Source organism: Dermochelys coriacea, chromosome 3, assembly GCF_009764565.3.
Source record: "Dermochelys coriacea isolate rDerCor1 chromosome 3, rDerCor1.pri.v4, whole genome shotgun sequence".
Lineage (NCBI taxonomy): Eukaryota > Metazoa > Chordata > Testudines > Dermochelyidae > Dermochelys > Dermochelys coriacea.
In genome coordinates this window covers 4,231,043-4,257,201 of record NC_050070.1, presented here as the reverse complement: position 1 = coordinate 4,257,201, position 26,159 = coordinate 4,231,043, and the positions used below count along the sequence as shown (strand labels likewise).

The 26,159-nt window shown below is 55.2% G+C and overlaps 1 protein-coding gene across 1 annotated transcript; it reads right to left on the bottom strand.

Moving 5' to 3' along the window:
* Positions 1-1,039: 1,039 nt before the first annotated feature.
* SLC35F6 (solute carrier family 35 member F6) lies at positions 1,040-25,981 on the bottom strand. Its single transcript, XM_038395049.2, has 6 exons — positions 25,806-25,981; positions 10,174-10,246; positions 9,460-9,631; positions 7,473-7,685; positions 7,090-7,200; positions 1,040-6,321 (listed from the first exon to the last, which is right to left on the bottom strand). Exons 1-6 carry the CDS (start codon positions 25,880-25,882, stop codon positions 5,840-5,842), a joined length of 1,128 nt encoding a protein of 375 aa, XP_038250977.1. The 5' UTR covers positions 25,883-25,981; the 3' UTR covers positions 1,040-5,839.
* Positions 25,982-26,159: the final 178 nt, after the last annotated feature.

Sequence of the window (26,159 nt, the reverse complement as noted above, 5' to 3'; positions counted from 1 at the left end):
TCCAGGATGCAACCCCATGCTCTGGGTGTCCCTAGCCTCTGATTGCGAGAAGCAGGGACTGGACGACAGAGGATGGGTCGTTTGAAATTGCCCTGTTCTGTTCATTCCCTCTGAAACATCTTCTGGCACGGGCCACTGTCAGAAGACAGGAGACTGGGCTAGATGGATATTGGACTGACCCTATGTGGCCATTATGTTCAGAACTGGGGATGGTACCCAGATCTTAACAATCTAACCCTCAATTGTCCATTTAATTTTGTGTTCTCCTACAGCAGGGGTTCTCATCCTTTTTGTGTCCGAGCCCCTCCAAACATGCTATAAAAACTCCAGGACCCAGTGAGGGCTCCTGGCTTCAGCTACGGAGCGGGCGGGGGGTTGGGGCTTTAGCCCTGCCGCACTGGAGGCTCAGGGCTTCAGCTGCTGGGAGTGCGGGGGGGACCTCCAGGCTTCCCCCTGGCAGGGCACCAGGGCTCTAGGCTCCCCGGCTTTAGCCCCTTGAGGTAGGGAGGGTCAGGGCTTCTGCCCCTCGAGGGCACAGGAGCTTGTGACTCTGGGTTTCAGCCCCATGGCTCCAGGCTTGAGACCCCTGGGGGGCACCAGGGCTCAGGGCTTCTGCCCCATGGGGGACTCCGGGGCTCCTGGTTTCAGCTCAGCAGCTCCACACTTCAGCCCTGCGAGGGGCCCCAAGACTCTGGGTTTCACGCCACAGCTCCTGGCTTCAGCCCCGTTGGGGTGCTGGGGCTCGGGCTTCAGCTGCGGGTCCCTATGGAACCTCATAAAACCCCCCCCCACCCCACCCCCAGGGCCTCCTGGTTGAGAACCGCTGTCCTACAGCATGTGTGAACCAATAATCTGACCCAATTTGTATTTAGCTCCCACACGCCGGTTACCTTCCCCAGACCTGTACAAGAGCTTTGTGAAGCTTAAAAGCTTCTACTTCCCAACAGATGATCCAACAAAAGATTTTCTCTCACCTACCTTCTCTCTTTCATATCCTGGGACCAACACAGCTACATCGACGCCACAAACATTCTTTGGCTTGGCAGAACTTAATTTTTTTTTTACAGTGTCCGTGGCTAATCTCTGTGTTTTATTCTGAAGTATTTTTTGATGTTTATCAATTTAAATGTTCACAATTGTGGGAGATCACGGTGAGGAGGGGCCGGCACTTATTTAATGGCAGTCGACATTAATAATAATTCAAGAAGTGAAAGCTTTATAAACTGTTCAAAGACAAATTGTAAATGTCACATGTCAAAAGACACATCCAAACTATCCTTGAATCAACAAAGCAAATCTGGTTTTATTGTTCATTGCTGCGGCCATTTGTAACCAGCCTAATTCCAAACTCTAAAGCCCTGGATTTTCACTCTAACTGCAAGTTTTCAAGCAGCTTTTTTCTTATTTTGACAATATGTACATTTTGATTGTTATTGATGAAAACATCGTTTGCTCAGTTTGTGAGTCTGGTGAAATTGACGTTTGCCGACATAAATCTAACCCTTCCAAACCCACCTATTTTATAAGGCTCCCACCACCATGGCATTTGAGTACCTCATGATCTTTAAACCGAAACACATGTGCCCAATCTTTGCTGTCCTGAAATGTGAAGTAGGGCAGAGTGCTATCATTCCTATTTTAGGGAGGGGAAACTGAGGCACAGAAAGGCTAAGTGTGTAGCTCAAGTGCCTGCAGGGAATCTATGTTGGAGTAAAGACTTGAACTCCTGTCTTCCAAACCCAAAGCTATCCTTCCTCTCATCATTAGCTTATGGTTTCCTTGCTCATCCTGATCGTTGTATTCGCCTGCTGCCTCCTACCTTATACTTCAGGCCAGGGGCTCTCTCTCCCTAAGGATCTGTACAGCACCTAGCGTAACAGGGCCACAATCCTGATAGGAGATGCTCCAAGCACCACCCCAGTAAGTTGCACATGTGCAGCAAGCCTGCATGTGAACTGTTGAGAGCTACAGACACCGCAGAGGGAGTTCCTAAGAGAAGGAGGCTATGCGGCATGGCAGTCCAGAGAACCCCCCTGCCCTTCACCTAGCGACAGGGGTTCCTCAATGGGAATTCAGCCCTGGGTTGAGGGCCAGTGCAAGGCCAAGGCAGCCCCCAAGTCCCACAAGCAGGACTTAATTTGTGCATCTGCCTTCCTTTGGCCCACTCCCCAGGGCCAAATCCCCCCCCCCCCCGGTGAGCCATTGACCCGGGGTGCATTTGCCCCCAGCTCTGCAAGGAAGCCCAAGGCCCCAGTCATGGTCTCCTTATGCTTCTTACTGAGGGGAAAGAGGTGTCAGATTGGTAGCACCACCTGCAGGAGATGGGGGTGGGGGTCCCTGATCCAGGGAAAGGGCCCCAGACACTGCTGTGCAGAGCATTACATTGCAAGGGACGCTCCAGGACCCTCTGCTGCAGCCTCCTCTATCCTAGGGCCTTCAAGAGCCGCCCATCAGCCTGACATCGGAGCACCTGCTGCAGGCTGTGCACAGTGCCCCCAGGTGGCAGAGTGGGGCCACAGCAGCAGTGCCCTGTCCAGCCAAGACACACAGGGCAGAGCCTGCAGAGGTGACATGCCAAGGGGGAGCATCTCTGCCAACCCAGCCAGAAGGTGCTTTGCCCCAGCATCGGCTCCAAGGCTGCTAGCTTCCCCAGGCTGCACTTCCACATCATAGGAGCCCAGCAGGCCCTGCGTGCAGCTTCTCTACCCCTCTTGGCCCAAGTAACTCGCCCCCTCCTCTCCCCGGGGATGTGCTGGAAGTGCGCATTTCCACAAAGCTGGAAGGTTTGGGGGATGCAACATCCATCATAGCAGCCCCAAACCTGGGCAAGGCCCTCTCTGTACCAGTGCCTGCCACGCTGCTGACATGCGGGTGGTGAAGGGTGTACGTAAGGGATTGCACACAGCTGGCTACCAGGAAGGAAATCAGCTTCCAGAGCTGACTGGGGCCTGGGGATGGAGGATCCCACCCGGCATGCACTACACCAGGGCAGATCAGCTCCCGGCCTGCTGGCAGAAGCCAGGTGGTGCACACTTGGCCTGAGCCCCACAAACCAAACAGGAAAGCAGGTGGGCGGAGGGGGCACATGCCAATGGACAGAGGGGCTGCTTTTCCTCCATTGTGTAAGGGAGAAAGATTTTGAATTTTATTGGAGGTTGGGAGGGTGTCTGGGAAGGAGGGAATTAGCGAGCTGGGGAGGAGAAATGCAGAGGAGAGAGAAGAGAGAAAACCCAGGCTCCCGACCCGTTCAGCTCCCTACAGCCAGGATCCTGCCGAACAGGGTCAGGCCAAGCCTTGGGGAATTCAGAGTCACATTACTGAGAGGAGTTAAACGTTAGTGAAGGAGGGTTAATACCACGGGGTTCATTGTGTTAAACATGCAATTGTGCATCTGGAGGGGGGGATGCCATCCTAGTTCCTCCGGTTATCAGCCCTTTGAAGCCAGCCCCTGGGGAGAAATGCAATACAAACTCCATTCTCCAGGGGCCAAAGAAAGGATTTCTGGATAAATAACCTGATTTTAAAGACATGCAGGGCCTTCCTCCTGAGCCAGCATAGACAGGACCTCTGGTCCACAGCGGGTCCCAATCCTCAGGGCAGGGGTGGGAAGGACCAGGCCCCCTAAGACTGGGTGCTTGATGCGAGCTAAGCCATGACGAGCTAGAACCCAGACGGAAACCCCCGGAGTGTGGCGGTGAAGGACTCAGAGCACATGGGAGGTGGGGGCGGGGGGAGCTGTGCACGCAGGTTCCTGTAATGGTTTCTCTGCAGTGCCTTTACCTTAACCCTAAAATAGGCCAGCAGAGGAAGTGCCGTACAATTGGCAGTCACTGGGAACCAGCTCAGGGGCGAAAGCAAGCAGGCCTGCCGGGGCAGCCTGTCCGTGCTGGGCACAACTGAGGGAACCCTGGTCAGAAGTGAGAGAGAGGGGGCTCCACCCCAGAGCAGTAGCAGTCTCGGGAGCCAGGGGGCTGAGAGCAGGTGTCCTCGCTGAAGGGGGAATACAGGCGCGGTGGCTCTGAAATGTGACCACCTCCCTCCTGTGCTGGAAGGGGCAGGGAAAGCAATGAGGACGGGCCTGGGGAGGTACCTCGGGGCAAGGCCCTGGGCCACTTCAAGCACATTGAGGGACAGCGGAGCCCCTGTAAAGGCTCAGCTCTGCATGGGAGGAGGCAGGAGGGGGAAGCTGGCCGCTGGGAACAGAGAACCGCCCTGGGTGCAGCAGGCAGAGAAAGCCCCACAGGAGGGTGATTGATTCCGGTAAAAGGGAGACAAGACCCAAGCTTCTCCCCCAACCCCAGGCAGCTGCTGCAGACGGGGCTCCCAGGTCTGGGCTTTACTGGTTATAAGAGACGCTGCTCAGTGCTCCACGGCAAGACGGGCATCATGTCCCTCTCTGGCCAGGCCACGCCCGTATCACCCCCGCTGCAGGGCGGGTCAGGCTGCGAGCGCCCTGGCTGGGGTGAGTCCAGCAGCTTCGAGCGCTCCCTGCCTGGCGTGACGACCTTCCCATCAACAGAGGGAGCAGGGCGGGAACCTGGGTGCCTATGTACACACTGCATGCCCCAGCCCTACAACCGATTCCACCCAGCCCCTGCAGGGAGGACACCATTTAGTAGAACAAAATGGCCCCCCTCCACTCAGCATGACTTTGCACAGGCTGTTTGCACAAGGTCACACCTTGCACACACGTGTGGAATGGCACATCTTCCTGCACATGGCACGGCGCGCCCCTGCCAGCCACCTGTGCTCCACTGGCCCCCTGCAGCCCAGCTCCTAGGGGCCAGCAGGCAGCATTAAAGTCCCCCAACGCCACGCTGGGTGCAGCAAACAGGGCCCCACCCTGCAGACGGCTTCAGCTCTGTGCCCGGAGATGGCCAAGGCAAAGAGCTTCCAGGGGAGGGGAATAGAGACCTCCATGCGTGGGAGAGTAGGCACTTGCTGGGAGACGAAAGCACCACTCCCTCCTTCCCAGCTATACAAGGGAGAAGGGTGAGCCCCCGCAGATCAGGGCCCCGCCTTCAACCTGGGCTTGGGGCACCATGGAACCAACAAGCCCCCGGCCCGCGTTCCACTCTTACGCCTCCAGGGAGGGCTGGCGTGTGCGGCTAACACAGAGCAGGTGTTGCAGAGAAGCGGTTGCCCTCCACAGATGCTCTCATGGGGCCTCCCAGGCTAGTCCATGAGTCCAGTGCTCCTCCAGGCTCCATCTGCAAGCGGACAGAATAGGGGCCATGGGCCTATCCCACTAGCCTAGCAGAACGGTTTCCTCCAGTTACACCGTCAGATGCTGCAGGTGGAGCAGGCACTAGGTGGGTAGAGCAATTCCTCCTCCTTGGGGGGCAGGGGAGAAGGTGAAGGTGCCCCCGATGAAGGTCACCAGCAAGTGCATGAATGGCCCTGAGCCCAGGTGTCTCCTTCAGAGGCAGCAGCTCCCCGCATTGGTCTGATGTGCGCTCGCCCATGCTGGTCCATCAACCCATCCTGGCACAGCCCTGGGTCGTGCAGCCAGGCAGGCGGCAGAGTCAGGGAGAAGGGGGGGGACCCCACAGAACAGGATGTCACTGCGACCCCCTGGGAGGAAGGGGCGGATAACCCGTGTGCGCCGGGGGCAGGGCAGGGCCTCCGCTGGGGATGGAGAGAGGCATTTTAATCGGGAGGGGGAGCACTTCTAGTGATCTTCACTCTCCGAATCCCGGAGGAGCCGGATCGAGCCCCAGAAGAGCCATGCCCAGTAGAGCCAACAGAGCACAGAGAGGGGGGCTCAGTGTCCCAGTCTGTGCCAGGGGGCTGGGGAGGGGCGAGGATCTGGCGTCCACGCCCCATGGGGTCCGGCTCCTCAGCTGTCGTCATTGATGGGTGCCCTCTCCCCTCCCAGCAGGTTCTCCCTCTCGGCCTCAGAGCCCACGGCACCCACCGGGGGCCAGCGCCAGGGCAGCCTGGCGAGCAGGGGCTGGTGCAGGCCATTGTAGAGAGCGGTGCCGGCCAGGAGGATGAGAAAACCCAGGATCTCCAGGCCGTGGAAGGTCTCCCAGCCCACGGCCAGGCTGACGGCCCAGATGACCACGGTGCGCAGGCTGTCCAGCACCATGCGGGTGGTGGCGCTGATCTCCTTGGTGACGCTGATGCCAGCGAAGTTGAAGAAGGCGATGCTGCTGATGTTGCCCGCCAGGGCCAGGGCGATGAGGGGCTGGCGGCCGATCTGGCAGAAGGCATCCAGCGTGTCCTCCAGCACCCGCCGTGGGCTGCCACTGAAGCTGCCCGCTGGGATGTAGTACATGGGGATCAACAGCAGGGACAGGATGACGAAGCCAAAGAAACCTGGGAGGGAGCAAGGCAGGGGGTGGTGATGGGGGGGCAGAAAAGCCAGGCGCTGCTGGTTGGGGGGCTCATTCCCCAAGAGTCCCTCCGCCCCCCCTTAACATGTGGCCTTTCCTTCCCTGGGAACCCATCCGGGGCTCCTGAACATTGGATCTGGGTTTTGCTGTGGGATGGATTTCAGGAGAAAGATGCAGTTTTTCAGAGGCTGTCCTGGGTCACGCAGGATCCAGTCACCCCCCTGCCAGGCACAAGTGAGCTGCAGGGGCTGGAAATGAACCAGAGTTTTAAGGAGACCTCCCCTAGACCCATCCCCTTGCTGCAGCATCCACCCCCAACGCTGTTTCAGTCACACGGAAAGCAGCCTAGCTAAAGACAGCTCTTCCAAGCACCCCCAGCCCCATTTACTGTGACTGGAGTGGTGGCTGCCCAGCAAAGAGATCCTTGCTCCCCTCCCGCCAGCTGCCAGTCTGCCCTTACTGCCTAGGCGCAGACCCCAGACCCCACATTTTCAGTGGACAGGGACACTTCAGGTGCCCCCCATAAACGCTTCAGTCCCCACAGCCTAGCACCAGCCTCGGAGACTGGGATGCAGGATGCCGCCCGCTGCATCTCCCAGTGCGAGCAGCAAGAGGGCTCAGCCGCAGGCTCTCTGCTTGGAGTCAGTAGCCCAGAGCGGCCCACAGGGCACCAGAGCCGATTCCCCCTCCTCCACCTGGCACCCGGTATGGGGCTCCCCCCACCCAGCCCCCTCCCCCCGCTGCCACCTACCCTCTGTGCCGACGGCCCGCAGCGGGTGCACGTCGTGTTTGTAGATGAACTTCTCCTCCAGCACCATCTGAATGGCGACGATCACCTGGGCCATGATGATGAGCAGGTCACCTGGAGGGGGGCGGGGAAGAGAGAACGTGGGGGGGGGGTGTCTCCAGACACAGCGACGCCCCACTCACCGGGCGGAGTAACGGAAGCAGGGATCTATTGCATTCAGGACCCGCATTCCCGCAGCCAGTCCCACCCAGAGCTGCAGTCCCACGTGGAGAAAAAAAAAAAAAAAAAAAAAACTATCCCCAGCAACGACCCCCTTTCAGATTTCTTCGTGGCCCTCCCAGGCCATCTTCCGCCCCCAGCCTTGCCCCGGGGACCCCCCCACGTACCTGTGATGACCTCGCTCAGCTTGTGCGTCTCGTCGCGGCTGCCGAGCATGTCCGCCAGCCCCACCACCACCAGCCCGGCCATGGTGACCAAGATCCCCAGCCACTGGCTCGGCACCAGCTTGCGGCCCAGGAAGGCCACCGAGAGCAGCCCGGTGAAGATGATCACTGCCCCGCGCAGCATCTGGAAGCTGGAGGCGCTGGTCATGTTCAGGGCTACAGCGAAGGAACGTGCTTGTGAGTGGAGCTGCCGGACCAAACGCGCCTCAATCCTGACACCCCCAGGCCATTCCTCCCCTCTCCCCTAGATGCACCCCAGCCCCATTGCTATTCCTGTCCTGTCTCCAGCTGTCTCCATACCAGGCCATTACAGGAGCCCATTAAGCTAGGGACTCATTGTACCCTGCAGAGTAGCATGCGGGTGGGTGACTACGTAACCTTCTGGTGGCTGGAAGCCCAGAGGATAAATGCCTTTACACCTGTACAGCTTGCAGAGCATCTCCTCCAACTCAAACGCTAGAGCTCTGGTTTATCACAGCCGAGGGTCCCGGTTCTAGCCCCCCAAAAGGCAGCACGATGAGGCCTTTTAAATCTGGGAGGCGGGGAGGGAGCGATTGTGCCCAGCAGAATGTTTCAGCCACCGCATCCTTCCCAGCCTGCAGTCAAAGCTTCCCTTGCTTCCCGTCCCTCCAACGGCTCCAGCCTGCGGGAGAATGCGGCTCGAGAACACAACGACCGGACGTTAAATAGGATTTAATCAGCATCAGTCTGAACGATGTCTCCTTTGACGTGCTCACAATTAATTGTGCTTCATCCATCGCGCGTGGGAGGGTCACTGGCTCAATGCCGCTCCCAGCGAGGGAGTTTTTGGGGTGACTTTCGTTGGAGCGGTGAGCTCTGTGCTGAGATCTTGTGGAAAGGGCCCCGCCCCCTCTGATCGTGAGTAGGACAGCTTGCGTTTTGTGGTGGATGGTTTTAATTCCTGATTTTAACGTGACCAAGCCAGCTGAGTGAGAACCCCTTTCCGAGCCTTCTCTCGCGGCTCTGTGTCAGTGCCCCGTGCCAGAACTCCTCACACCACTAAGTCCATGAGCAGCCAGAATGAGATTTGTGCCCTTGGTTTTAAAGCCCGTTTCCACCCCTACCTTGCCCCTTGTGTTATTTATAGCTGGGCAAAGTGAGCGCAACTCACGGCATTTCCTACCCACTCTGAACAGGGGTGAATGAGGATGACCCAAGGGGAAGGCAGTGGGAAATCGGGCTCCGAGTTTCTAAGGGGGGGGTTATTAAAACTGATTATTTTCATAAAGGACATCGGAACATAAGAGCTTCTTAGCCATTTGCGGACACAGGGCTTTTGTCCTTACCTTGATTGGCTGGAAGAAGGAAGTGGTCAAAGCAGATGATTTGGGGGATGGCTAGCTTAGAGGAAGGATTGTGCCAAAGTTAGGAGGCTACCCTGGGAATCAGGAGGCTAGGGTTCAAATCCTAGCTCTGCCAGATTCCCTGTGCGACTGTGGACAAGTCGCTGCCCATCTGTGCCTCAGTTTCCCCTTTGTGCACTAGAGCTAATAGCTCTGCCTCACAGAGGGGCCGCACGGAAAGCTGCACTCCAGAGTGTGAGGTGCTCAGACGCTACAGTAACAGGGCCAGATAAGCACTTAAGATAACTTCAGTTTCTGCCCACCTAGGAGAGGGCACCCCTACAGGAAGCAGGCCTCACTCCGAGAGAAGGCGCAATCTCTGGAGAGCTGACTGGGGAACATACGTTGCTCGGTGGCCTGGTGGTTTGTTCTCTTTGCAAAACAGATGAGCAATGCAGTGCTCTGGGAGGGATTAACTGTGGGGGGTTAACCCCCCAGGAAGGACCACCTGCAAAAAGGCATGACGTTTCACAGGGTTTTAAAGACAACTCCACTTGCCCCTTGTGTATCAGGTGCCCCCTTCCGTTCCCCAGGCCCGGAGCCGCGCCGGAGCACCCAGCACTTACCAACATACATGATGCTGGTCCCGGTCATGTCGCACAGCGCCGGGGGCAGGAAGAGCAGCGGGTTGAAGGGCTGCGCGGGGGCCAGGCTGGGCTCTGCTCTCCGCTGGTCCCTGCAGACCAGGAGGTAGAAGGCGGCCAGGCAGGAGAATTCGCCCAGGAACATTCCCACGGCCTGAAACACGGACACGGCAGCTCTGTAGGGAGGCGGCTCGGCAGAGACGGGGCGCTGGTATCTCAGGGGCAGCCGCAGCTCCACACCCAGTGACTGCTCCCTGGAGCTAGGCAGACCCAGGAAGCTCTGCCGCTCCACAGCTCCACCAGTGCCCCTCAGTCACAAACTGTAGCCTCCCCTCCAGCTGTGCCAGTGGATCCAGGAGCCCCTGGAGGGCGGGACAGGCCAGAGCTTAAAATATTATACCATCTGCTGCGCACACCTGCTGATCCGGGAAGGGGTGGAGAGACAGGGAGGTGGGGGGAGGACATGACCCCCCCCCCAGAATAGCCCCCTCTGCTCCCCGAAAGGCGCTGCCATCAGGGCGGACCAGGGAGGAAGCATGGTCCACAGCTGGCCTGGGGCTCAGCAAAGCTGGGTTCATCTCCCCTTCCTCCCCCAGGGGGGCTGGGAGGAGAGATCTGCCACGAGCGGGGTGTGCATGCGCCCCCTGAGTCCATACGCCTGGTGAAACCCACGGCCCCGCGGGACGTCGGCCGTACCTGGAGGAAGGGATGCTGGAAGCTGTGCTCTGCAGTCTCACCGCAGCCCCCCGCACTGAAGTTGTCAGCCCATCTGAAACCGAGACGGGGGGGGGGGGGAGGGTTGCCATAAGAATAGGAAACCTGCAGAGAGTAAAACCCGGCCCTTCCCCTTTCAAACAACCAGGGATGTGCTACAGTGATCCCAGCTACCACTAAGCCAGGGTCCCCAAACGTTTTATCTCACGTCCCCCCCTTAACCCTGTCCGTGTACCCCCCAAACCGGGGCCAGAAGCAGGGCCACGGCTCTGGGACGGGGGGGGACACAAACGGGGTAAGGGGGCTGGGGTCACAGCTAGAGGCCGAGGCCGGCAGCCGGTGCCAGCAGCCGGGATCTCGGACATGGGGCCAGCAGCGGGGACTGGGTCCAGGAGCGGAGCTGGGTGCTCCCTCCTTGCCCCCTGTGGGGGCTGGCCCAGGCCCCAGCTGCACCCTCCTGAATGTTCCTCCATAGGGGTGCATGCCTCCCCAGATTGGGGACCTCTGCGCTAAGTCCTGCTTGCAAACAGCATTCTGAGGGTTAACAGCTGGGGCTGGAGACTCTTGCATGCAGCTACAATCGGGAGACAGCCCCTTCTGACCGACCAGATCTGCTCCGGGTCTAGCGAGACTCACTCCCACCAGCCCAGCGCAGCGCTGGCAGAGCGAGCTGGATTCTACTCCGGCTCACGCATCCCCAAGAGCGGCGCTATCCATCGGTCACTTTTCAGAGCAGACGGTCAGGCCCCGTTCCGTCAGCCTGCGGGGGAAACCAGTGCGCAGCTGTAACGGGGCAAGGTTCTTCCACAGCCGGCGAGGAAAAGTAGTCTCCAAGTATCGCCGTAGGTAGTGGAGGGATCTCTGGTATTTACTGAGGAACATAGCGCAGCCGAGGACACTTCCCCACCGGGCAGGTGGAGAGCAAACTGCGCCAAGGGAGTGCTGCGTTTTAAAAATGAACAGCTCTCTGCACAGCTGCATCGCCTCGGCCCGCTTCTTACTGGGAGCATGGTCCAGCTATTAGAGCGGGGGCCCAAGGCCCCAGGACTCCTGGGTTCCAGCTTGCTCCGTCCGCCTAAGCCGTTATTCACTGTTTCATGGCTGGTTGGGGAATATTTGCCTCCCAGGATGCTGCGAAGGGAGGTTCTCGATCTGGAGATCTTTGGATGACGGAGCTAAGGAGAGCACAGGCAGATCTCCGCTGCAATAATGTCTTAGCCCTGTACCGGCCCACGGCCTACTGAGGATTACTTAGGGCTGGTTGAAAGACAGGAGGAATTCTTTGCCCCCCCGCCTCCCCTCGTTTTCTCATCCAATGAGATTTGTAAAGGTCTGGACAAGCTCTTGGGTTACCCCCAACCCACCGCCCTTTAGGAAAGCGCTTGAGGTCACGGAGCGTCTCACAGCATTTCATAAATGAATGAGCTTTATTCAATACCCCACACAGATCACGATATATCCAGGATGGGGAAAGCGCCGTCTTCCTGTCACACAACCTGGCCTCTGCCCTGGGCAGCCTGCACCACAGAACTGAGAGGTGGAAAGTGTTTTAGGTCAAGTCCAGCTCCCTGCAAATGCAAAATCATGGCCTACCATCAAGGCCCCGGGCCCAGCCCCTGGCAGTCTGGTGTCAGCAAGTTCTCTAGAAGCATTTTTGGACTGAATTTAAAGGGATTAATCCAATCTGTGCTGTGTCCTTTGCACTGTGTGTTTTGACATTACGTGTTTTAAGCTGCACCCAAGTTCTCCATGTGTTACGTGTTCTGACAAAATAAAACTCACATTGCTGAAGATTAGATTGCAAGGGGGAAGGCGAGAGGTTTTTGGAGGGAACAGCTGAGGCTTTTAATGGTTTGAGAGTGTAGGATAAACCCACCAGCTGGATGGCTTTTAAGCAATCAGCAGTGAAACAGTTAGGCAATTTAAGCAGCACTGCCATCATTGGGTTTCAGAGTTAACACAACAACCTGAACGGGGCACGCCACCCCTCCCTTAGCTGGCATTTCAGCCTGGCTGCCACCCCAGAAAGACTACACTGCATCTGTTTACATTTGGAAGGCTTACCTGACAGCCATAAATACCTTGCAATTCTGGAGCAAAGGATAGATTTTGCAACTAAAAAGTATGCTGCAGAATACACAGGGCCTGGCCTATTGGACACATACTGCTGCTTTATCTAGCCTAGGATGTCACCAGGACTAGACGGACAATGAATCAGAACAGAAGGGGACTGCATTTGTCTCACTGCAGTCACCTTAGCTGCTCAGATTTCTGTTCCTAGAGAATAAGTTCAACTTGTTCAGGCGGGATCACTAGGCTGGAGCTGTTCTAGTTAGTCTGGGCCAGTGACGCTCCGAGCTCTCTTTGATGGGAGCCGTTGGGCGTGCTTCACGGGCTTGCAGATTTGGGGAAGTGGTTAAGAGCAGCAGCGTGCACAGTCCAGCCGGGGAACAAAGGGAAGAGCCTTGCTTTGAGAAGCCGTCAGAGCTCTAGCTGCGTAGGCAAGCCACAGAATACTGTTTGAGCAGAGTCAGGGGTTCAAGTCCCCCATGGCCATGACACGCACCCAGAACGACAGTGCGATATCAGGGACACCTCCCAGCAGTGGGCCACACCGTGCCCCAAGTACCTACACTGCTGTTGGTGATTTGAGACTGACTGCAGCTGGGCCGCCCACTCCAGCTCTCGCGTGGGGCAGGTTGGCAGAGGGGCCATTGCCTTAGGGGGCCGATGTCTCTGCAATTCACACTCAACGGGGGAATGCTTGCCCCGTCCCGGGAATATTTTCAAGAGTTTTAAATTTTTTACTATCCCAAATTGGAACCACAACAAAAATCTTGACATCTGTGGCTGAACGAGCTGTCAGAAGATTTTTGTTTGGGTCAAGCCAAGTGTTTCATTTTGATTGTCTCTCTTTTTTCTTTTCAGCCAAGCGAGCTTATATTCTGAAATGAAGTCACTCTGAACTGGGAAACTTGCCACGTTTTTCCCCAAGTTGGGAGATTCATCCAAACCAGCCACATCTTGTGAACCCTTTCTGCTTTGACAAATTAGCATTTTTGGAGGACAAAAAGGGATTTGTCAAAGAGTTCCCAGCCAGTGTTACAGTTTACAAAACTCCTGACATGCAGCCAAGGTAAAGCGCTCTTTGGAGACCACCCAGCAGCAGATACTTCCCAGGAAGGAAAAGGTTGCTTTGAAAGGGGCCTGCAGACACAAGGGCTGTCACTTGGCCAGTCGCTGTACAGACTTGCCTGCAAGCCCAGTGGTTAGCACAAAGCTTTAAAGTTTCCTGGCACCGATTCCAGCCCCTCCCTGGCCAGGAGTGACAGTGAGGCGAACTGGACACCTCTATGTAACAGACGGAGCAAGAGAGCCACGGCCCCTGGGAATCAGATGTCAGCGCCGCATTAATCTTCACTAGATCAGCCACGGTTGCGGGGAAAAAGATGTCTCGTGAGAGCCGGGGGATCCCTCCAATCAGGGAGCAGCACCCCCTTTGCAGACAGGTGATCCTGTGCATGCGGGGATAGGAATGGCGGGGCAGCCCTTGGTGAGGTGAAGGGCGTAGCCAGCTGTGCTGCCGCCTCCCATCCCCTTCCCCCGCAACATTAACCTATCTGGAGGCAGGTTTCTGCATCCAGCAGCGACAGGCTAGCAAGAGAGAGGGGCCACTCCTCTGCCCCAGTATGTCCAAGCCATGGGGCCAGCCCCAGCCCAGCACGGCTTGCCCAAGGGCAGCTTATACTGCCTCCCTTTCCAGCAGGAGCTGCCGACCCAGCATCCAGTTACACCAAACTAGAAAGGGAACGGTGACGGGGTCTAGGCACCAGCTCTGGATGCCAGCCACTCCCCACGTGACAGATCAGAATCCTGGCTGCAGCGACTTCTCTGCCTTTGAAAGACGCAGGACTGAGCCAGTCTTATGTTTGAGGCTCTACCTGCTCCGTGCTTCAAGCCGATGGTCTCCCTTTCCCCCTCCAACACTAGCACAACCACCTCCACCCCAGAGGTGGCTGCAATTCAGACCCAAGGTCTCAGCAACTAACTTCCTATCCTCTGATCGGATGTGCTTTAGGGTCTGCCCCTGCGGGACTCCTAGTTTGTTCCTAGACTATGAAGGCCAGGAGAGGTGGGTCTAGGGATGGATTTGTCTTGCCAGCAGTTTAACTAGTTCCCATGTGCGCCTAACATCCCACCCCCCACGACACCCACACATCAGAGAGGCAATATAAACCCGGCTAGCTTAGCTGAGGATTTCACAAGGTCAGCCCCCAGGTAATTACACAGAGACGAGGGCTCCAGGGGAGGTTCAGGGATGGATTGCCTGTTTTCAGACATGCAGAGCAGAGCGGGGATGCAAAGTGCTACCTGGGGAAGGGAAGTTTGATATGTGGGGAAAGGGGGTGTTTCCAGGGCTTTGTTCTCAGACCCCTGAGCTGCTGAGAAGAGCTGAGTTAGAAGCCTGAGAAGCCAAGGACCCTGTTTCCACAAAACAAGGGGAGTAACTAGTGGCAGGGCAAACACTCTGCACCAGCCTTCCAGCCTCCCCATCTTCTCCGCGCCCCCTTCCCCGATCTTTAAGCGCCCATGATTTGCCACACACGTGGCTACCCTTCATAGGGGCAGAGCTGCTCACAAAGTGCCCGTGGAACAGGCATGCAGTCTCCTGCAGTGGATGCCGGTTACTAGCTGTCGCGCTGTCTGGAGCGGCTCGCGACCGTGAGTGCCCACCTCCGGGCAGACTGTCAGAAAAGAGGGCAGACACCCCAAACGGGTGGGGTGGTCTATAAGCAGATTTCCCCAAGAGAATGTGAACTCCTGGGTCACTAGACCAATCTTACCATGGAATCACAGATACTCCCCTTGGCCTCTCCAGTCTCTCTCGCCACCCAAACAAACTGGTCTTCGTGATCAATGGTTGCTTACATCAAAAACTACACCACATCAGGTTGCTCCCAGTCCCAAAAGACCAGTCATTTACCCCCATCAGTTGGTACCACACATCTTACATCAAAGACTACTCGAGAACTGGCTACCTGTGTTAATTAACTAATGGTTTATTAGCAAAGAAAAAGTGAGTTATTGAGGGGCTAAAGAAGGTAAAATATATGCACAGGTGAGTCAGAGTCTATCATTCCAAATGGCAGCAGAGATGGAGTAATCTGTCAGTTTCCCCAAAGTCTCTCAGAGTTACCCAGAATAACTCTGGGAATCTCCCTCGTCCAGCCAGCCCAGAGACAAGGATCTTTCCCTGAATCCACACTTCTTTTCTTGACCCTGGCAGCTTGTTTTCTGGGAGAAGAAGACAGGAGTACTTGTGGCACCTTAGAGACTAACAAATTTATTAGAGCATAAGCTTTCGTGAGCTACAGCTCACTTCATCGGATGCATTTGGTGGAAAAAAAAAAAAACACCAAATGCATCCGAGGAAGTGAGCTGTAGCTCACGAAAGCTTATGCTCTAATAAATTTGTTAGTCTCTAAGGTGCCACAAGTACTCCTTTTCTTTTTGCGAATACAGACTAACACGGCTGCTGCTATGAAAACTGTAAGGAGAGAGTGATCACTTAAGATGAGCTATTACCAGCAGGAAGGGGGGGGGGGGAGAAGGAGGAAAACCTTTTGTAGTGATAATCAAGGTGGGCCATTTCCAGCAGTTGACAAGAACATCTGAGGAACAGTGGGGGGTGGGGTGGGGGAGGAGAAATAACATGGGGAAATCGTTTTACTTTGTGTAATGACTCATCCATTCCCAGTCTCTATTCAAGCCAAAGTTAATTGTATCCAGTTTGCAAATTAATTCCAATTCAGCAGTCTCTCGTTGGAGTCTGTTTTTGAAGCTTTTTTGTTGAAGGATAGCCACCCTCAGGTCTGTGACCGGAGAGATTGAAGTGTTCTCCAACTGGTTTTTGAATGTTATAATTCTTGACGTCTGATTTGTGTCCATTCATTCTTTTATGTAGAGACTGTCCAGTTTGACCAATGTACATGGCAGAGGGGCATTGCTGGCACATGATGGCATATATCACATTGGTAGATGCGCAGGTGAACGAGCCTCTGATAGTGTGGCTGATGTGATTAGGCCCTATGATGGTGTCCCCTGAATAGATATGTGGACAGAGTTGGCAACAGGCTTTGTTGCAAGGATAGGTTCTTGGGTTAGTGATTCTGTTGTGTGGTGTGTGGTTGCTGGTGAGTATTTGCTTCAGGTTGGGGGTCTGTCTGTAAGCAAGGACTGGCCTGTCTCCCAAGATCTGTGAGAGTGATGGCTCGTCCTTCAGGATAGGTTGTAGATCCTTGATGATGCGCTGGAGAGGTTTTAGTTGGGGGCTGAAGGTGATGGCTAGTGGCGTTCTGTTATTTTCTTTGTTGGGCCTGTCCTGTAGTAGGTGACTTCTGGGTACTCTTCTGGCTCTGTCAATCTGTTTCTTCACTTCAGCAGGTGGGTATTCTAGTTGTAGGAATGCATGATAGAGATCTTGTAGGTGTTTGTCTCTGTCTGAGGGGTTGGAGCAAATGCGGTTATATCGTAGAGCTTGGCTGTAGACAATGGATCGTGTGGTGTGATCTGGATGAAAGCTAGAGGCATGTAGGTAGGAATAGCGGTCAGTAGGTTTCCGGTATAGGGTGGTGTTTATGTGACCATTGCTTATTAGCACCGTAGTGTCCAGGAAGTGGATCTCTTGTGTGGACTGGTCCAGGCTGAGGTTGATGGTGGGATGGAAATTGTTGAAATCATGGTGAAATTCCTCAAGGGCTTCTTTTCCATGGGTCCAGATGATGAAGATGTCATCAATGTAGCGCAAGTAGAGTAGGGGCATTAGGGGACGAGAGCTGAGGAAGCGTTGTTCTAAGTCAGCCATAAAAATGTTGGCATACTGTGGGGCCATGCGGGTACCAATCGCAGTGCCGCTGATTTGAAGGTATACATTGTCGCCAAATGTGAAATAGTTATGGGTGAGGACAAAGTCACAAAGTTCAGCCACCAGGTTAGCCGTGACAGTATCGGGGATACTGTTCCTGACGGCTTGTAGCCCATCTTTGTGTGGAATGTTGGTGTAGAGGCTTCTACATCCATAGTGGCCAGGATGGTGTTTTTAGGAAGATCACCAATGGACTGTAGTTTCCTCAGGAAGTCAGTGGTGTCTCGAAGATAGCTGGGAGTGCTGGTAACGTAGGGCCTGAGGAGGGAGTCCACATAGCCAGACAAACCTGCCGTCAGGGTGCCAATGCTTGAGATGATGGGGCGTCCAGGATTTCCAGGTTTATGGATCTTGGGTAGCAGATAGAATACCCCAGGTCGGGGTTCTAGGGGTGTGTCTGTGCGGATTTGTTCTTGTGCTTTTTCAGGGAGTTTCTTGAGCAAATGCTGTAGTTTCTTTTGGTAATCCTCAGTGGGATCAGAGGGTAATGGCTTGTAGAAAGTGGTGTTGGAGAGCTGCCTAGTAGCCTCTTGTTCATACTCCGACCTATTCATGATGACGACAGCATCTCCTTTGTCAGCCTTTTTGATTATGATGTCAGAGTTGTTTCTGAGGCTGTGGATGGCATTGTGTTCTGCACGGCTGAGGTTATGGGGCAAGCGATGCTGCTTTTCCACAATTACAGCCCGTGCACGTCGGCGGAAGCACTCTATGTAGAAGTCCAGGCTGCTGTTTCGACCTTCAGGAGGAGTCCACCCAGAATCCTTCTTTTTGTAGTGTTGGTAGGAAGGTCTCTGTGGGTTAATATGTTGGTCAGAGGTGTGTTGGAAATATTCCTTGAGTCGGAGACGTCGAAAATAGGATTCTAGGTCACCACAGAATTGTATCATGTTCGTGGGGGTGGAGGGGCAAAAGGAGAGGCCCTGAGATAGGACAGAGTCTTCTGCTGGGCTAAGAGTATAGTTGGATAGATTAACAATATTGCTGGGTGGGTTACGGGAACCACTGTTGTGGCCCCTTGTGGCATGTAGTAGTTTAGATAGCTTAGTGTCCTTTTTCTTTTGTAGAGAAGCAAAGTGTGTGTTGTAAATGGCTTGTCTAGTTTTTGTAAAGTCCAGCCACGAGGAAGTTTGTGTGGAAGGTTGGTTCTTTATGAGAGTATCCAGGTTTGAGAGCTCATTCTTAATCTTTCCCTGTTTGCTGTAGAGGATGTTGATCAGGTGGTTCCGCAGTTTCTTTGAGAGTGTGTGGCACAAGCTGTCAGCATAGTCTGTGTGGTATGTAGATTGTAATGGATTTTTTACCTTCAGTCCTTTTGGTATGATGTCTTCATTTGCATTCTCGAGGCTTCTCTCCGTCGAGGGGTTATTAAGGCTATGTCTACACTACACAGCGTTTAGTGACGTGACTGTGTCCGAGCCGCTAAAAGCCACGCAGTATAGCCACTGTTTGTCAGCTCTCCTGCCAACAAAAATCTTCCACCCGCAATGAGCAGCGTTTGCACTCTCCTGCTGACCACGTGCTGTTCACACTGGCACTTGTGGCGGCAAAACTTTTGTCTTTTTGTGGGGGAGGGGAGGTGTTGGTTTAACTCCTCTGAAAGACCACAGTTTTGTCATTCAATTGCCAGTGTAGACACAGCCTTAGTGACAGGGGTACATGCAATGGAAATATTTGCTGCTCCGTTATAATGGGAGACAGACAAGTGAAAACAATGCAGGCATAGGCACCGACTCCATGGATACTCCAGGGCTGGAGCACCTGTAACCCACACACCTCCTGGGTGCGGTGCTCTGTCCCATCTAGCGGCACTGAGATCACTTAGAGATTAATGAGTCTGTTTTACAGCTTTAGCGAAGAGCCACATGGCTTTCAGCTCATGCAGGAGAGACTCATACATTTAGTTCCAGAGGTCCCAGGTTCAATCCCTCCTGCCTGCCAATGACCGGGGTCTGTCGGTGTTACACACACATGGAAAGGCAGCCACGTTTCCCCGCCAGCGCCTGCTGCAATCAGCTGTTCCATGGTGTGTGTGAGGGAGGGAAGGAGCAGGGACGGGTCATGCTCAGGGGAGGTGGTGGGAAGAGGCAGGGTGGGGCCTGGGGCAGGGGTGGGAAGAGGTGGGGCTGGGCAGGGTAGAGAGGAAGTCAGCACCTATGAACGCAGGTAACATCCCGCTAGTTTTCAGGAAGTTTAAACACCAAACACAAGCACTTTGAGCTCATAGACAAGTGACTCGACCTGGCTTCCACCTATGCATTTGTCAGCACCCAGTGAGGCCCAGGGCTTTGGCATGAGTGGGCACCTAGTTTGCCAGCACTGCACTGGCAATGCTGATGAAGACAGCTTTCGAGTATTAGCAACGGTCCCCTGAGCACCGATCCCGTCCCACAGTCTTTAACAGGAGTCAGATATTAGCAGGGTGAATAAAAAAAAAAATCAATGATTTTTTTTTAAATCTGTTTTTTTTATTTAAATCGGATTTTTTGATAGGTTTTCTCCTCAAAAAACATTTTATCTAAAGATAGTTTTAATTAAGATACATTATAGCTCAAAGATATCTCATCATGGAATAGGGATTATAAATTTTAATTCTATAGTATGAGACAATATATTCATGTCATGTTTAAGAAAAGTTTTGTAAATGAGTTCCAAAAGTTCGTGGATTAGGGACCCAATCTTATGGGGTTCCAGGGGCTTCTGCAGAGATTATTTAGGTTAATTTTTCTATCTACCCAATGAGACTCAGTCTAGAAGATCCCACCAGAGATGCTTAGTTTTGCAGTTCTCAAACTGTGAATTTGTGCCTCCAGAGGTAAGATGCTTGTTAACAGCAAAAATGTTTTTAAATAAATAAATAAATCATATATAGAGGTGAGAAATAGTTAAATAAAACAATTGAAATGTCTGTCTGGTGATGTTCTCCTCCTAATACAGCCTGGCAAGAAAGTCCTCCAAATATTAATGATTAACCTGTTGAATTGGAGATATTTAGGAAGTCACTGGGATGTGAACTATATGCTTCAATTATCTTTAGTAACTGAAATAACCAAACAATCATTCATTTTCTGATACAGCTGTAAAACTCATCTGAAAAGTTTTCAAAATGAAACACTTTAAAAATGTATGGTGTGTACCTTCTAAAAATGAAACCTACATCTATCTCTGAGTTGTGAAGAATATGTATTGAGGTTATAACAACCAACAAGAATGCACTTTTATGTAGAAATCCATGATTAAATAAAGTCTTTCTGACTAGTGATTTAAATCAAATCCACCCTGGATATTAGCAACGTTTTTGAGCAGGGAGAGGTACTGTGCAGCCCCATGGGCCCCCGTTCCCCATTGAAAGCCCCAGCTGCAGGCAGATTTGTAGGGCTGCAGCCAGGGAAGGAAGCCCTGGGACATGTCAAGCCCAGGCCCCTGAGCTGCAGACAGGGTTTTCCATGGGGAGCAGGGTGCTGGGAGTTCATGGGGCTGCATGGAACCCCTCCCTGGACTCTCTGGACTGCGCCCTGGATCCTGCTTCCCGTGGCCCTGGCTGCAGGCAAGTTTGTAGGGCTGCAGCCAGGGAAGAAAGCCCTGGGACATGCCACGCCCAAGTGGCCAGGTGCCAGGGCAGGACACAACCCAGAGAAAACAAGAAGAGGTTCCATGCAGTCCCACGTTCCCCAGCACCCCTCTCCCCAGTGGAAAGCCCCAATATCCAGGCTACAGGGCCCCCTCCCCGCGGCCCGACCCACTCCGCAGGGACGGGACTCCTGTGTTACCTTCTGTGCAGGTAGCAGGCCCCTTGCCACCCCAATCTGCTGTCCCAGGCACGGGCCTTTCACTCCTCGGCAACTTCCGGCTAACATGCTTCCCGGAGAACAGATTAACCGGCACCCACCGTACGTCACAGAAACAAGGGGATTTCGACGAAGTTTCCCAAACAGGAAAAAGTCAAAACCGTTGTATATGAAAGTGAAAGGGCTCAAAAGCGGGTTTCACTGCTCCCAAGAGGAAATATTTTGGAATTTCTGTTGTGTGGGAACATTTTTTTTTGTTCTGACTCCAAAGGCTTTTTTTTGTTCCAAGTATCACAACATCCCCAGGTGTGGCCAGTCTGGTTCCCAACCTGCGTAACATAAGGGGGGCTACTGCCACGTACGGAGGCCACCTTAAGTCTCCCAGCCTCAATAAGTCCAACGCGCTCCAGGTGCAAGTACAACCCCTATCAGATCAGCAACTGCGAGGAAGCGGGACTGTTCTTAATGTTTCCTCTGAATATTGTGGGGGTGCCTCAGTTTCCCCTATGCAGTTCTTAAGTATCTAGGTGGTGGGATGAGGGTGTATGATCGTTGCAGAGCCCTAGAGGGCAGGTGTGTGCAGGGGTCTGGACACAGAGAAGGGCCGACACCCTGTTTCCTGGCAACTGATGGCCTGGGCCCTTCCCCCCTGCAAGGTGAGAGCTAAAGGGTTGGAGAACAAAGGAATCAGGTGCCCTCCTGGTCTGGGAAAGGGACAAAGCCCAGAGGAGGGGGGTGGGAGAGAGTTTCAGTTTGGGCTGGCTGGGGACATGGAGTGAAGTGCAGACGGGGTTGTCTGGCTCACTGCCCCCCCAAAATGGACCCAGCTGAGGGGTCCTGTTCTCTGCACCTACAAGGTCTGTGTTAGACCATGTTCCTGTCATCTAATAAACCTTCTGTTTTACTGGCTGGCTGAGAGTCACGTCTGACTGCGGAGTTGGGGGGCAGGACCCTCTGGCTTCCCCAGGACCCTGCCTGGGCGGACTCGCTGTGGGAAGCGCAGGGGGGGCAGAGGATGCTGAATGCTCTGAGGTCAGGCCCAGGAAGGTGGAAGCCGGGTGAGCTGTGTGTCCTGCAGACAGGCTGTTCCCAGAGAGGAGACTCCCCAGAGTCCTGCCTGGCTTCGTAGGGAGAAGTTCCAGAGCATCGCCCGGGGACTCAGTGACAGCAACGGCCTTGAGCCACATGTGCCACCGGCCTGAATTTAAAAATCGACCACGCAAATTAAATTGCCCTTGGATTTGAGGTCACTTCTAACTGGGGTGGGGAAATCAGGAGAGGCAAAGCTGAGTTTTGTTGGAGAAGCAGAGAGCATGGGTTGCATCTTGCACCATGAGCATAGGTAGCATCTGCACCATGCTTTGAGCACCAGGAAGGATGTGTTAAAATTCAGCCTCAAAGCTCAGCAGGAAAAACTAGAGGGACCAGAGGTCACAACCCAGACAGTCCCGAAGTAGGGCAGGAAGCATGTGACAGAAGGCTCCCCGGTACGTCACAGAGTGGAAGCCACTTTCTTGACTTTGCTGCGTCTTTCACGCTAAGTCAGCAGAATTTCTGCACAAGTCAGGGCAGAGCCTAACCTCACCTGCCACATGACCAGACACGCCAACAACCCAGCCAGCTGACCACCACACTGACTCAGCTCTGCATTTCGTAAGAGGTATACAAAAAGGCTAATCAGCGGTTTCTGTTGAGACGCTTGCCCAAGGCAGGGGCTCAGGAGATGTGGGGTCGCTTCCTGGGCAAGTTGCTTTAATTTCCCCGTGACTCAGTTTCCGCATCTGCTATTTCATTCATTGCGGCAAAGCGCTCGAATACAACAAAGACAGGCAGACAATGCTCAGAGCTAGCGCTCCGCCCCCCTATTCGCCTGAGGGCACAAGAAGCCGGGAGATCAGAGCTGGCTTCCTATCCCTCTCCCCATGCAGGCTTTGCAGGAAGGGAAGTGGGTGAATCCCCACTCTCAGCTCTTTCACTGGCTGCAGAGGGAAAGGAAGCCCTATTTCTAACCAGCTGCGTGTCCTTGGCTTTACAGCACTGCAACCTTTGCAAGGCCTAGAAACCAAAATCAACTTAACAGCGAGTTTACACACACCCCAAGGCGGGAATTAGTTCCAGTTTGGTGAAGAGTCAAGTCCCACAGCCGGGACCAGCCCATGGACAGATGCATAAGTTGTAGCTGTAGGGCCAAACAGGTGCAGCTGTGTGGGCCGGGCTAGGAGATCTCAGCGCATACTTGATTGGCAGTGGCGTGGCATTTTGGGGGCAGGCAGAGAAAAGGGTAGAAGAAATCTCTCCTCCCCAAATGGTGCAGCGCTGCCCAGTGAGGGATATTACCGCTTCCCTTGCAGAGCGGGGTGTTAGGATATAGATATTCAGGCCTGTCTGTAAAGGCCTAGATGCTAAGAATTTTAGGTGTATTCCTATCACTTGGCTAGTTGTAGAGGTATAAAAGAGAATCAAAATCACTGTCTGCCGGTGTAAGGTCCTTCTCTTCCTGTGACGCTCTGAGGCCCTGTGCTTAGGCTAAGATCTTTGGATAAGTAGCAGGGGCATGCTATTGGGCTATTAGGATACAATCCTGTCCTGGGAATGCCTGTCGCCTCCAGAGAAAGGGAAGTGCCTAGAAGATGTAAAAGGAAACTTAGTCTGAGAGCATCCTGTCTGGCAAGAACTCACTTATCCATAGCTGGGATGTGAAATCCTCACTTCTGTATTGTTTTGTCATTATAGTTCCCACTTTGCCATTGTTTGTCTGTATAATTTCTGTCTGGTTCTGTGATTGTTCCTGTCTGCTGTATAATTAATTTTGCTGGGTGTAAACTAATTAAGGTGGTGGGATATAATTGGTTACATAATCATGTTACAATATGTTAGGATTGGTTAGTTAATTTTCAGTAAAATGATCAGTTAAGGTATAGCTAAGCAGAACTCAAGTTTTGCTATATAGTCTGCAGTCAATCAGGAAGTGGGTGGGTGTGTGTGGGGGGAAATGGGAACAGGGAATGGGGGTGGGGAAATTGGAATCATGTTTAGCTAAGGGCAGGAATGGGAACAGGGACACAGGTGTAAGGCTCTGTAGCATCAGAGCTGGGAAGGGGGACACTAAGGAAGGAAACTGGAATCATGTTTGCTGGAAGTTCATCCCAATAAACATCGAATTATTTGCACCTTTGGACTTCGGGTATTGTTGCTCTCTGTTCATGCAAGAAGGACCAGGGAAGTAAGTGAGTGAAGGAATAAGCCCCCTAACGTGGGGCATTGCCACCCTCAGAGGAGGGACTGTTCTGTTTCCAGGTGCTATTCCTCACGCTGAGCCACATTATGAAAGGAGAACCCCAACCCAGTCAGGATTCGAACTCAGCAACAGGTTAACTCACTTTGCTGTGCCTGGCAGGGGGCTGTTCCGGGCCGCCCTTTGGAGCATTAGCTCCGCATCAAAGGCCCGTGGCTACGTGCCCCTTCTGAGCAGGCACGTTTCTCCAGGGCCAGAGCCGGGGCCCCCCCCAGAGCCTTCTGGCGGTGGAGCCGAAAGCACCGTACACATGCATGCCAGTGGGATAAGCACCAGCCACGCACGGCGCAGCAGGTGGAGAACTGAGGCACGGAACGGGCCGTGTCCACACACACCGCAGCGGGACTTTAACTGCACTGGGGTAGTTACAGGGTCACAACCCTCCCTCAACATGGAGCAAAGAGCCTATCCCACCACTGCTCCCCCCTATGGGAAGGGAGGGCCATTCCCCCAGCTCCCCCAACCCTGGTGCCAGGAGAAATAGGGTCCCTTCAACACCCAGCCTCTCCCCCATTTACTGAGGGCTGGAGGAAGACCGAGGGCCCCACCAGGGGAGCCCAGATCAGAGCCTGTCTCCTACCCCCCCACCAGACAGACCGGGCTCCTCGGTCTTCCTCCCACAGAAGAAGCCCTGAGGAGCCCACAGAAAACACCCCCTCTCTCTTTGCATTTCGCGTTGCTCCCCAGGACCCGGGTGCAGCCCCCGTCCCCTGCCAGCAGCACCCACGCGTTGCTCCCTGGGACCCGGGTGCAGGGCCCCCCCTCTCCAGCAGCGCCCCCCGCGTTGCTCCCCGGGACCCGGGTGCAGGGCCTCCCCTCTCCAGCAGCGCCCCCCGCGTTGCTCCCCGGGACCCGGGTGCAGGGCCTCCCCTCTCCAGCAGCGCCCCCCGCGTTGCTCCCCGGGACCCGGGTGCAGGGCCCCCCCTCTCCAGCAGCGCCCCCCGCGTTGCTCCCCGGGACCCGGGTGCAGGGCCCCCCCTCTCCAGCAGCGCCCCCCGCGTTGCTCCCCGGGACCCGGGTGCAGGGCCCCCCCTCTCCAGCAGCGCCCCCCGCGTTGCTCCCCGGGACCCGGGTGCAGGGCCCCCCCTCTCCAGCAGCGCCCCCCGCGTTGCTCCCCGGGACCCGGGTGCAGGGCCCCCCCTCTCCAGCAGCGCCCCCCGCGTTGCTCCCCGGGACCCGGGTGCAGGGCCCCCCCTCTCCAGCAGCACCCACGCGTTGCTCCCCGGGACCCGGGTGCAGGGCCCCCCCTCTCCAGCAGCGCCCCCCGCGTTGCTCCCCGGGACCCGGGTGCAGGGCCCCCCCTCTCCAGCAGCGCCCCCCGCGTTGCTCCCCGGGACCCGGGTGCAGGGCCCCCCCTCTCCAGCAGCGCCCCCCGCGTTGCTCCCCGGGACCCGGGTGCAGGGCCCCCCCTCTCCAGCAGCACCCACGCGTTGCTCCCCGGGACCCGGGTGCAGGGCCCCCCCTCTCCAGCAGCGCCCCCCGCGTTGCTCCCCGGGACCCGGGTGCAGGGCCCCCCCTCTCCAGCAGCGCCCCCCGCGTTGCTCCCCGGGACCCGGGTGCAGGGCCCCCCAGCTAAGCTCCAGCTCCGCACCCCGAAGCGACTCACTTGGCCGAGAGGGTGTTGATGGAGCCGGTGGCCAGCATCAGCCCGGCCAGGAAGAGCTGGTACTTGGTCCAGGCCATGCTGCGGGCCGGGCTCGATCCGGCCGCGCACCCGCTGCACCCCCAGCCGCCCGGGCCCGCCGCGGCAGCTCGAGGGGAGGAGCGAGCCCCAGGCTGGAGGAAGAGGAGTAGGAGGAAGGGAGGTCACATGACCGCAGTCAGCTGAGCGGACCAGACCAGCCCTTCTTTGCAACCTGCCCCCCCCCCCGGGGGGCCCCGATCCTCGCCCGGCCCCACAGAGCAGCGGGGCTGGGGCCAGGGGCTGCCCGGCCACAAGCCCTGGGATGTACTGGAGCAG